Source organism: Ranitomeya variabilis, chromosome 1, assembly GCF_051348905.1.
Source record: "Ranitomeya variabilis isolate aRanVar5 chromosome 1, aRanVar5.hap1, whole genome shotgun sequence".
In the NCBI taxonomy this organism is placed as follows: Eukaryota; Metazoa; Chordata; class Amphibia; order Anura; family Dendrobatidae; genus Ranitomeya; species Ranitomeya variabilis.
The window spans coordinates 443,221,755-443,234,313 of record NC_135232.1 but is presented as its reverse complement, the minus strand read 5'-3'; the positions used below and the strand labels follow the sequence as shown (position 1 = coordinate 443,234,313).

At 41.7% G+C, this 12,559-nt stretch overlaps 1 protein-coding gene across 3 annotated transcripts in view; it reads left to right on the top strand.

Annotated features, from left to right (window-relative positions):
* The window catches only part of FOCAD (focadhesin), a 426,882-nt gene that overhangs the window by 383,132 nt on the left and 31,191 nt on the right, over window positions 1-12,559 (top strand). For all 3 annotated transcript variants that reach the window (XM_077249466.1, XM_077249485.1, XM_077249475.1), the window contains 4 exons: window positions 3,748-3,870; window positions 3,944-4,021; window positions 4,160-4,231; window positions 4,830-4,932. In XM_077249466.1, coding sequence (XP_077105581.1) covers window positions 3,748-3,870; window positions 3,944-4,021; window positions 4,160-4,231; window positions 4,830-4,932 — 376 coding nt within the window. The remainder of the gene's footprint in view (window positions 1-3,747; window positions 3,871-3,943; window positions 4,022-4,159; window positions 4,232-4,829; window positions 4,933-12,559) is intronic.

The window sequence follows — 12,559 nt, the reverse complement described above, 5'->3', positions numbered from 1 at the left end:
GTCACTTGTGGGGGGTTTCTACTGTTTAGGCACATCAGGGGCTCTGCAAACGTAACATGATTCCCGCAGACCATTCCATCAAAGTCTGCATTCCAAATCGTTACTACTTCCCTTCCGAGCCCCGGCATGTGCCCAAACAGTGGTTTACCCCCACATATGGGGTATCAGCGTACTCAGGAGAAACTGGACAACAACTTTTGGGGTCAAATTTTTCCTGTTACCTTTGGGAAAATTAAAAAATTCTGGGCTAAAAAAATATTTTTGAGGAAAGAAAACAGATTTATTATTTTCACGGCTCTGCATTATAAACTTCTGTGAAGCACTTGGGGGTTCAAAGTGCTCACCACACATCTAGATAAGTTCCCTTGGGGGTCTAGTTTCCAAAGTGGGGTCACTTGTTGGGAGTTCCTACTGTTTAGGCACATCAGGGGCTCTGCAAACGCAACGTGACGCCCGCAGAGCATTCCATTAAAGTCTGCATTTCAAAACGTCACTACTTCCCTTCCGATCCCCGACGTGTGCCAAAACAGTGGTTTACCCCCACATATGGGGTATCCGCGTACTCAGGAGAAACTGCACAACAACTTTTGGGGTCCAATTTTTCCTGTTACCCTTGGGAAAATAAAAAATTGTGGGTTAAAAAATCATTTTTGAGGAAAGAAAAATAATTTTTTATTTTCATGGCTCTGCGTTATAAACTTCTGTGAAGCACTTGAGGGTTCAATATGCTCACCACACATCTAGATTAGTTCCTTGGGAGGTCTAGTTTCCAAAATGGGGTCACTTGTGCGGGAGCTCCAATGTTTAGGCACACAGGGGCTCTCCAAACGCGACATGGTGTCCGCTAATGATTGAAGCTAATTTTCCATTCAAAAAGCCAAATGGCGTGCCTTCCCTTCCGAGCCCTGCCGTGCGCCCAAACAGTGGTTTACCCCCACATATGGGGTATCATCGTACTCAGGACAAACCGGACAACAACATTTGGGGTCCAATTTCTCCTATTATCCTTGGGAAAATAAAAAACTCCGGGCTAAAAATCATTTTTGAGGAAAGAAAAATATTTTTTTATTTTCATGGCTCTGCGTTATAAACTTCTGTGAAGCACCTGGGGGTTTTAAGTGCTCACTATGCATCTAGATTAGTTCCTTGGGGGGGTCTAGTTTCCAAAATGGGGTCACTTGTAGGGGAGCTCCAATGTTTATGCTCACAGGGGCTCTCCAAACGCGACATGGTGTCCACTAACGATTGGAGCTAATTTTCCATTCAAAAAGTCAAATGGCGCGCCTTCCCTTCCGAGCCTTGCCATGCACCCAAACAGTGGTTTACCCCCACATATGAGGTATCGGCGTACTCAGGAGAAATTGCCCAACAAATTTTAGGATCCATTTTATCCTGTTGCCCATGTGAAAATGAAAAAATTGAGGCTAAAAGAAATTTTGTGTGAAAAAAAAGTACTTTTTCATTTTTACAGATCAATTTGTGAAGCACCTGAGGGTTTAAAGTGCTCACTATGCATCTAGATAAGTTCCTTGGGGGGTCTAGTTTCCAAAATGGGATCACTTGTGAGGGAGCTCCAATGTTTAGGCACACGGGGGCTCTCCAAACGCGACATGGTGTCCGCTAAAGATTGGAGCCAATTTTTCATTCAAAAAGTCAAATGGCGCTCCTTCCCTTCCGAGCCCTGCCGTGCGCCCAAACAGTGGTTTACCCCCACATATGAGGTATCAGCGTACTCAGGACAAATTGGTCAACAACATTCGTGGTCCAGTTTCTCCTTTTACCCTTGGGAAAATAAAAAAATTGTTGCGAAAAGATCATTTTTGTGACTAAAAAGTTAAAGTTAATTTTTCCCCTCCATGTTGCTTCTGCTGCTGTGAAACACCTGAAGGGTTAATAAACTTCTTGAATGTGGTTTTGAGCACCTTGAGGGGTGCAGTTTTTAGAATGGTGTCACTTTTGGGTATTTTCAGCCATATAGAACCCTCAAACTGACTTCAAATGTGAGGTGGTCCCTAAAAAAAATGGTTTTGTAAATTTTGTTGTAAAAATGAGAAATCACTGGTCAAATTTTAACCCTTATAACTTCCTAGCAAAAAAAAAATTTGTTTCCAAAATTGTGCTGATGTAAAGTAGACATGTGGGAAATGTTATTTATTAACTATTTTGTGTCACATACCTCTCTGGTTTAACAGAATAAAAATTCAAAATGTGAAAATTGCAAAATTTTCAAATTTTTCGCCAAATTTCCGTTTTTTTCACAAATAAACTCAGAAATTATCGACCTAAATTTACCACTAACATGAAGCCCAATATGTCACGAAAAAACAATCTCAGAACCGCAAGGATCCGTTGAAGCGTTCCTGAGTTATTACCTCATAAAGGGACACTGGTCAGAATTGCAAAAAATGGCAAGGTCATTAAGGCCAAAATAGGCTGGGTCATGAAGGGGTTAATAGAACAGTACATCTTTTAGTTTCCATGATGATGGTATACCTCCATTGTTCTGATGTACATGCCTTCTATGTTTTTCCCCTCTTCTGCACCCTGAATCAGAAGGTGAATTATGGGGCGGTTGTCACCACCCATTTCTGGCCTGAATGACTCTTCCTTCACACCCATGGAGTGGCTCTTATCACCACTTGTTTTTTATTTATTGTTCCTTTTTATACATTTCACATTTCAGCGTGTCCTCAGCTCTTATCTGTCTTTATTACTAGTGTTATATATGTAAAATATTCACCAAGACTGCATTGTTTTGTACCTATTTCATTAGACTTACTAATATTGGTAGAACCTTTCCCTTGCCCCCTCTAGATTTTAGGGGATCCATATAGCAAAACAAAAATTTCTCTTTTTTGCTTTTGGCAAAGCAAAACCTTCAGTTATGGATGCAAGAAAAGTTGTATTAGCATGACATTATTTTATAGCAATAAGGTAAGGTTAGAGTGGATCTGTACCTAGAAAAACCAAGCCCATCTACGTTCACCACAGAGTCGTGGGAAATAAACAGTACTCGCTGCGTTTTCTAGAATGTTTCTTGATTTCTTCCCTCATTTTTTCCAGTTTTTTTTTGGCAAATATGAAAATCATGTTAAGAGGTTTGTTCAGAAGGCTTGCACTTCACAGATACTCAGTTTTATCTCCTAACTCCCACAGCCAGCACTTGAAGCCAAGGCCTTCTTGAAGTCTGGGCAAATCTACCATGTTCTACACTAAATATAATGTGCACACATGCAGAGTTCTCCTTGGTGAATTTGGATCTTGCAGTAGTGTGAAGAACTGATATTACAAACTGAATGTGTTGCTGTGTATTTCTTGCCCTACTCCTGTGATTGACCAATCTCTTCCTTTCTAATGGCCTTCTTACATGTTGGACAAATTTCACCCGAACCCACCAATACTGGTTGGATTGGCCAAAAAACAATGTGTATGGGGGGCCTCCCAACTCTCCCCTGACAGATGATGATGGAGAAAAACATCTGGCATGTTTGATTTTGGACTGCCGATCATTTTGTTCTCCCGGGAGATAACTTGCCGCCAGAAAAGAGTCATAGAGAACACAGGAGCTCCTCAATATGGATGAGACTTTGGAGATGGGAATCAACCAAAGAATTGTTTAGCTGTGAGCACTCTATTGTATATGAGGGACTCACGTTTAGATAGAGAAATGTCAGACAGTGATTGATTTGATATTGAACCATTTTTTTTTTCTTATTCCATCACATCAATAACACCTTCCTGCAACAGACACCAGGTCTAGCTCTGGCACTGGGAAGTATTGTTCACGGCTTGTCAGTGGGTGGCCATGGGAAAGCTGAGGACTTGAACAATCGCTTGCTGCCTGCCTGGATAAAAATCCTGCTCGCCGAGGTAAGCAATGCTGTACTTTATGGTTCCTTTTAGCATTTGCAAGAAAATTTCTAAGATAGTGATAATTTTTCAGGGCTGTCCAACAATGCAGCGCTTAGCAGCACTCAATGGTGTTGTGGCTCTGGTCGGATCAGAATCTGCAGTCATCCAAGTAAGCACGTTGCAAAGAAACAGTTATCACATACTATGAAATTGTCAATAGTGATGATAAGAGGAATTTTTTTTGGTTTTTCTTTGCGTTTTCATAAAGCCAGGTTTTCCTCATGTTTTATTCAATCTCTCATTGTAGCTCAAATCTGAGGCTATCCAGTCATCTCTTTACCAAAGCAAGCTTAGTGAAGTCATCAAAACTATTACTCAGGTATGGAAAAAAAATGGGTGACACATGCACAGAACAAGGGAAATGGAAATATGATTTTACTGATGGAGGGCTAGGAAAAGTCAGTTTTGGAGGTATTACAATTCGGAAGCCCATAAGTTCTGAACGTCTATCACAAGACTGAGTGCAAGATGCAAATAAACACATTTAATATGGGACTGGCTGAGCATCTACTACATATAGATGTTGCCATTTGTACAGAGAGGATGTTCATCAGGGCTAAGCGCTGCCTACATGTAAATGAATGTGAGAACTTCTCCATCGGCATGTTCCATCACTTTACATTGGAGCACACTCCACAACAGTTGTATCTTCTGGCATCATGTGGTGAGCTCTTACCACATCTTCTGCCGCAGACAATTGAAGGATGGCAGCTTTGTGACTAAGCTTAGATTACAGTGGGACCTACATATACAGTACAGTAACCAACCACGTGTATTTTAATTGTCCAATCTGAACTACACTGTGGTACGCTATGTGTCTTGTGTTTCGATCATCTCAAGACTAGAAATATTACTCTCAATCACCCGTTGCATTTAATATATAGGTCCATTCAAAAACCTAATTATTGTTTCTCCAGATTATTAGCTTTTCTGGAGCCATTGGCCTACAGACTAATGCAGCTTGGATCCTTGGACATCTCCACTTATCTAGTCTATCTTCATCTCAGAGCAGAACTTCTGGTAAGTGCCTTAAAGCTTGTGCCAAATAAATATTTGGAAAATAATATTTGGAAACCAGCAGAACCTACGAAAATGCTGGTTCACAAATTTTGTCTTAAAAGTTTTGTTTGTTATGCAGGCTTGTTTGGTTTTAATTCAATACAGTAGTGTATGAGTATTTATAGTCATTACTATATTATAATGATGTCACCGTAGTGTATGTGTATTTCTAGGCACTGCTGTATTATGGTGATATCACCGTAGTGTCTGACCATGTCTAGGCATTGCTGTATTATGGTGATGTCACCGTAGTGTCAGACCATGTCTAGGCACTGCTGTATTATGGTGATGTCACCGTAGTGTCTGACCATTTCTAGGCACTGCTGTATTATGGTGATGTCACCGTAGTGTCTGACCATTTCTAGGCATTCCTGTATTATGGTGATGTCACCGTAGTGTCTGACCATGTCTCGGCATTGCTGTATTATGGTGATGTCACCGTAGTTTCTGACCATTTCTAGGCATTGCTGTATTATGGTGATGTCACCGTAGTGTCTTACCATGTCTAGGCATTGCTGTATTATGGTGATGTCACCGTAGTGTCTGACCATGTTTAGGCATTGCTGTATTATGGTGATGTCACCGTAGTGTCAGACCATGTCTAGGCACTGCTGTATTATGGTGATGTCACCGTAGTGTCTGACCATGTCTAGGCATTGCTGTATTATGGTGATGTCACCGTAGTGTCTGACCATTTCTAGGCACTGCTGTATTATGGTGATGTCACCGTAGTGTCTGACCATTTCTAGGCATTCCTGTATTATGGTGATGTCACCGTAGTGTCTGACCATGTCTCGGCATTGCTGTATTATGGTGATGTCACCGTAGTGTCTGACCATGTCTAGGCATTGCTGTATTATGGTGATGTCACCGTAGTGTCTGACCATGTCTAGGCATTGCTGTAGTATGGTGATGTCACCGTAGTGTCTGACCATTTCTAGGCATTGCTGTATTATGGTGATGTCACCGTAGTGTCTGACCATGTCTAGGCATTGCTGTATTATGGTGATGTCACCGTAGTGTCTGACCATGTCTAGGCATTGCTGTAGTATGGTGATGTCACCGTAGTGTCTGACCATTTCTAGGCATTGCTGTATTATGGTGATGTCACCGTAGTGTCTGACCATGTCTAGGCATTGCTGTATTATGGTGATGTCACCGTAGTGTCTGACCATGTCTAGGCATTGCTGTAGTATGGTGATGTCACCGTAGTGTCTGACCATTTCTAGGCATTGCTGTATTATGGTGATGTCACCGTAGTGTCTGACCATGTCTCGGCATTGCTGTATTATGGTGATGTCACCGTAGTGTCTGACCATGTCTAGGCATTGCTGTATTATGGTGATGTCACCGTAGTGTCTGACCATGTCTAGGCATTGCTGTAGTATGGTGATGTCACCGTAGTGTCTGACCATTTCTAGGCACTGCTGTATTATGGTGATGTCACCGTAGTGTCTGACCATGTCTAGGCATTGCTGTAGTATGGTGATGTCACCGTAGTGTCTGACCATTTCTAGGCATTGCTGTATTATGGTGATGTCACCGTAGTGTCTGACCATTTCTAGGCACTGCTGGATTATGGTGATGTCACTGTAGTGTCTGACCATGTCTAGGCATTGCTGTATTATGGTGATGTCACCATAGTGTCTGACCATTTCTAGGCACTGCTGGATTATGGTGATGTCACTGTAGTGTCTGACCATGTCTAGGCATTGCTGTATTATGGTGATGTCACCGTAGTGTCTGACCATGTCTAGGCATTGCTGTAGTATGGTGATGTCACCGTAGTGTCTGACCATTTCTAGGCACTGCTGGATTATGGTGATGTCACTGTAGTGTGTGACTATTTCTAGGCATTGCTGTAGTATGATGATGTCACCGTAGTGTCTGACCATTTCTAGGCACTGCTGGATTATGGTGATGTCACTGTAGTGTGTGACTATTTCTAGGCATTGCTGTATTATGGTGATTTCACTGTAGTGTGTAACTATTTGTAGACACTGCTCGAATTATGATAATGTGAAAGCAAGAAGAAATCCATCTCCATGAACATAATTTTTTTTCTTTATTGATACATGTTAAAAAATTCCTAATATCATCCATATTGGTTGATTATGATGAGGTCACAGTAGCATATTAGTAATTATAGTCATTACTGTATTATGATGATGAAATTATATAGAGAAAAGGTGTGAATGATCAAAGTACACAAAAATAGTGAATAAAAAATACATTTTTTATTAATAACTAGCTGAAGAGCCCGGCGTTGCCTGGGCATAGTAAATATCTGTGGTTAGTTATAGCACCTCACTTCTCTTATTTTCCCATCACGCCTCTCATTTTCCCCATCACATCTTTCATTTTCCCCCTCACATCTCTCATTTTCCCCCTCACTCCTCTTATTTTCCCCCTCACTCCTCTCATTCCCCCCTAACACTTGTCATTTCGACCTTACATTTGTCATTTTCCGATCACTCCACTATTTTCCCTCACTCCTCTCATTTTGCACTCACACCTTTTCATTTTCACCTCACACCTCTCATTTTCACCTCAGTATATACATGTTTGTCATCTCCCTTATATATAGTATACACCTGTATGTCATCTCCTGTATATAGTATATACCTGTATGTCATCTCCCCTGTATATAGTATATACCTGCTGTGTGTCATCTCCCCTGTATATAGTATATACCTGTATGTAATCTCCTCCTGTATATAGTATATACCTGTGTGTCATCTCACCTATATATAGTATATATCTGTGTGTCATCTCCTGTATATAGTATATACCTGTATGTCATCTCCTCCTATACATAGCATATACCTGTATGTCATCTCCTCCTGTATATACTATATACCTGTAGGTAATCTGCTCCTGTATATAGTATATACCTGTGTGTCATCTCCTCCTGTATATAGTATATACCTGTATGTCATCTCCTCCTGTATGTAGTATGTACCTGTATGTCATCTCCTCCTCTATATAGTATATACCTGTGTGTCATCTCTCCTTTATATAGTATATATCTGTGTGTCATCTCCTCCTGCATATAGTATATACCTGTGTGTCATCTCCCCTGTAAATAATATATACCTGTGTGTCATCTCCTCCTGTATATAGTATATATCTGTATGTCATCTCCTCCTGTATTAGACCTCGTTCACACGTTATTTGGTCAGTATTTTTACCTCAGTATTTGTAAGCTAAATTGGCAGCCTGATAAATCCCCAGCCAACAGTAAGCCCACCCCCTGGCAGTATATATTAGCTCACACATACACATAATAGACTGGTAATGTGACTGACAGCTGCCGGATTCCTATATGGTACATTTGTTGCTCTTGTAGTTTGTCTGCTTATTAATCAGATTTTTATTTATAAAATAATTTATAATTTATAAGGATAATACCAGACTTGTGTGTGTTTTAGGGCGAGTTTCGTGTGTCAAGTTGTGTGTGTTGAGTTGCGTGTGGCGACATGCATGTAGCGACTTTTGTGAGATGAGTTTTGTGTGGCGACATGCGTGTAGCAACTTTTTGTGTGTCGAGTTGCATGTGACAGGTTAGTGTAGCAAGTTGTGTGCAGCAAGTTTTGCGCATGGCGAGTTTTGCGCGTGGCGAGTTTTATGTGTGGTGCCTTTTGAGCATGTGCAAGTTTTGTGTGAGGCAACTTTTGCATGTGGTGCAACTTTTGTGCATGTGGCAATTTTTCCGCGTGTGCAAGTTTTGCGTGTGGCGAGTTTTCCATGAGGTGAGTTTTGCACGTGTGGCGAGTTTTGCATGTGGAGAGTTTTGCGCGTGGCGAGTTTTGAGCGGCGACTTTTGTGTTTCGACTTTTATGTGGCGAGGTTGGTGTATGTGTGGTGAAATGTGCGCTGAGGGTGGTATATGTGTTCGAGCACGTGGTAGTGTGTGGCGCATTTTGTGTGTGTGTTCATATCCCTGTGTGTGGTGTGGTGATTATCCCATGTCGGGGCCCCACCTTAGCAACTGTACAGTATATACTCTTTGGCGCCATCGCTCTCATTCTTTAAACCCCCCTTGTTCACATCTGGCAGCTGTTAATTTGCCTCCAACACTTTTCCTTTCATTTTTTACCCATTATGTAGATGGGGGCAAAATTGTTTGGTGAATTGGAAAGCGCGGGGTTAAAATTTCACCTCACAACATAGCTTTGACGCTCTCAGGGTCCAGACGTGTGACTGTGCAAAATTTTGTGCCTGTAGCTGCGACGCCTCCAACACTTTTCCTTTCACTTTTTCCCCATTATGTAGATAGGGGCAAAATTGTTTGGTGAATTGGAAAGCGTGGGGTTAAAATTTCACCTCACAACATAGCCTATGACGCTCTCGGGGTCCAGACGTGTGACTGTGCAAAATTTTGTGGCTGTAGCTGCGACGGTTCAGATGCCAATCCCGGACATACACACATACATGCATACACACATACACACATTCAGCTTTATATATTACTAGCTGTACTACCCGGCTTCGCCCGGGTTAATGACTGCTGTTAGCAAAATAGAATGTGTTAACAAAAATTTATTCTGCACACAAAAACCACAAAACAAATAGATAGAAATGTAATTATTAAAAGGCAAAAACTAAGCAAATAGAAGCATTTCACAACATATATTAGCTTTGTTATACTGAGAATGTCTTTGTTGCCTATATTAACCAATCAGAGCTCAGGTTAATTAACTGTAGCAAAATAGAAGCTGAGCTGTGATTGGTTGCTATTGGCAGCCTGATAAATCCCCAGCCAACAGGAAGCCCTCCCCCCTGGCAGTATATATTAGCTCACACATACACATAATAGACAGGTCATGTGACTGACAGCTGCCGTATTTCCTATATGGTACATTTGTTGCTCTTGTAGTTTGCTTATTAATCAGATTTTTATTTTTGAAGGACAATACCAGACTTGTGTGTGTTTTAGGGCGAGTTTTATGTGTCAAGTTGTGTGTGTTGAGTTGCGTGTGGCGACATGCATGTAGCGACTTTTGTGAGATGAGTTTTGTGTGGCGACATGCGTGTAGCAACATTTTGTGTGTTGAGTTGCATGTGACAGGTTAGTGTAGCAAGTTGTGTGCAGCAAGATTTGTGCATGGCGAGTTTTGCGCGTGGCGAGTTTTATGTGTGGTGCATTTTGAGTATGTGCAAGTTTTGTGTGAGGCAACTTTTGCATGTGGTGCAACTTTTGTACATGTGGCAATTTTTCTGTGTGTGCAAGTTTTGCATGAGGTGAGTTTTCCATGAGGTGAGTTTTGCACGTGTGGCGAGTTTTGCGTGAGCCTAGTTTTGCATATGGCGAGTTTTGCATGTAGCGAGTTTTGAGTGGTGACTTTTGTGTTTCGACTTTTATGTGGCGAGGTTGGTGTGTGTGTGTGGTGAAATGTGTGCTGAGGGTGGTATATGTGTTCAAGCACGTGGTAGTGTGTGGCGCATTTTGTGTTTGTGTTCATATCCCCGTGTGTGGTGAGTATCCCATGTCGGGGCCCCACCTTAGCAACTGTACGGTATATACTCTTTGTCGCCATCGCTCTCATTCTTTAAGTCCTCATTGTTCACATCTGGCAGCTGTCAATTTTCCTCCAACACTTTTCCCTTCACTTTTTCCCCATTATGTAGATAGGAGCAAAATTGTTTGGTGAATTGGAACGCGCGGGGTTAAAATTTCACCTCACAACATAGCCTATGACGCTCTCGGGGTCCAGACGTGTGACTGTGCAAAATTTTGTGGCTGTAGCTGCGACGGTACAGATGCCAATCCCGGACATACACACATACATACATACACACATTCAGCTTTATATATTAGATATACCTGTATGTAATCTCCTGTATATAGTATATACCTGTGTGTCATCTCACCTATATATAGTATATATCTGTGTGTCATCTCCTGTATATAGTATATACCTGTATGTCATCTCCTCCTATACATAGCATATACCTGTGTCATCTCCTCCTGTATATACTATATACCTGTAGGTAATCTGCTCCTGTATATAGTATATACCTGTGTGTCATCTCCTCCTGTATATAGTATATACCTGTATGTCATCTCCTCCTGTATGTAGTATGTACCTGTATGTCATCTCCTCCTCTATATAGTATATACCTGTGTGTCATCTCTCCTGTATATAGTATATATCTGTGTGTCATCTCCTCCTGTATATAGTATATACCTGTGTGTCATCTCCCCTGTAAATAGTATATACCTGTGTGTCATCTCCTGTATATAGTATATAGCTGTATGCCATCTCCTCCTGTATTAGCCATCGTTCACACGTTATTTGGTCAGTATTTTTACCTCAGTATTTGTAAGCTAAAATGGCAGCCTGATAAATCCCCAGCCAACAGTAAGCCCACCCCCTGGCAGTATATATTAGCTCACACATACACATAATAGACTGGTCATGTGACTGACAGCTGCCGGATTCCTATATGGTACATTTGTTGCTCTTGTAGTTTGTCTGCTTATTAATCAGATTTTTATTTTTGAAGGATACCAGACTTGTGTGTGTTTTAGGGCGAGTTTCGTGTGTCAAGTTGTGTGTGTTGAGTTGCGTGTGGCGACATGCATGTAGGGACTTTTGTGAGATGAGTTTTGTGTGGCGACATGCGTGTAGCAACTTTTTGTGTGTCGAGTTGCATGTGACAGGTTAGTGTAGCAAGTTGTGTGCAGCAAGTTTTGCGCATGGCGAGTTTTGCGCGTGGCGAGTTTTATGTGTGGTGCCTTTTGAGTATGTGCAAGTTTTGTGTGAGGCAACTTTTGCATGTGTTGCAACTTTTGTGCATGTGGCAATTTTTCTGCGTGTGGCAATTTTTCTGCGTGTGCAAGTTTTGCGTGTGGCGAGTTTTGCACGTGTGGCGAGTTTTGCATGTGGAGAGTTTTGCGCGTGGCGAGTTTTGAGCGGCGACTTTTGTGTTTCTACTTTTATGTGGCGAGGTTGGTGTATGTGTGGTGAAATGTGCACTGAGGGTGGTATATGTGTTCGAGCACGTGGTAGTGTGTGGCGCATTTTGTGTGTGTGTTCATATCCCCGTGGTGGTGTGATTATCCCATGTTGGGGCCCCACCTTAGCAACTGTACAGTATATACTCTTTGGTGCCATCGCTGTCATTCTTTAAGTCCCCCTTGTTCACATCTGGCAGCTGTTAATTTGCCTCCAACACTTTTCCTTTCATTTTTTCCCCATTATGTAGATAGGGGCAAAATTGTTTGGTGACTTGGAAAGCGCGGGGTTAAAATTTCACCTCACAATATAGCTTTGACGCTCTCAGGGTCCAGACGTGTGACTGTGCAAAATTTTGTGCCTGTAGCTGCGACGCCTCCAACACTTTTCCTTTCACTTTTTCCCCATTATGTAGATAGGGGCAAAATTGTTTGGTGAATTGGAAAGCGCGGGGTTAAAATTTCACCTCACAACATAGCCTATGACGCTCTCGGGGTCCAGACGTGTGACTGTGCAAAATTTTGTGGCTGTAGCTGCTACGGTTCAGATGCCAATCCCGGACATACATACATACATACATACATACACACACACACACATTCAGCTTTATATATTAGATAATTCAA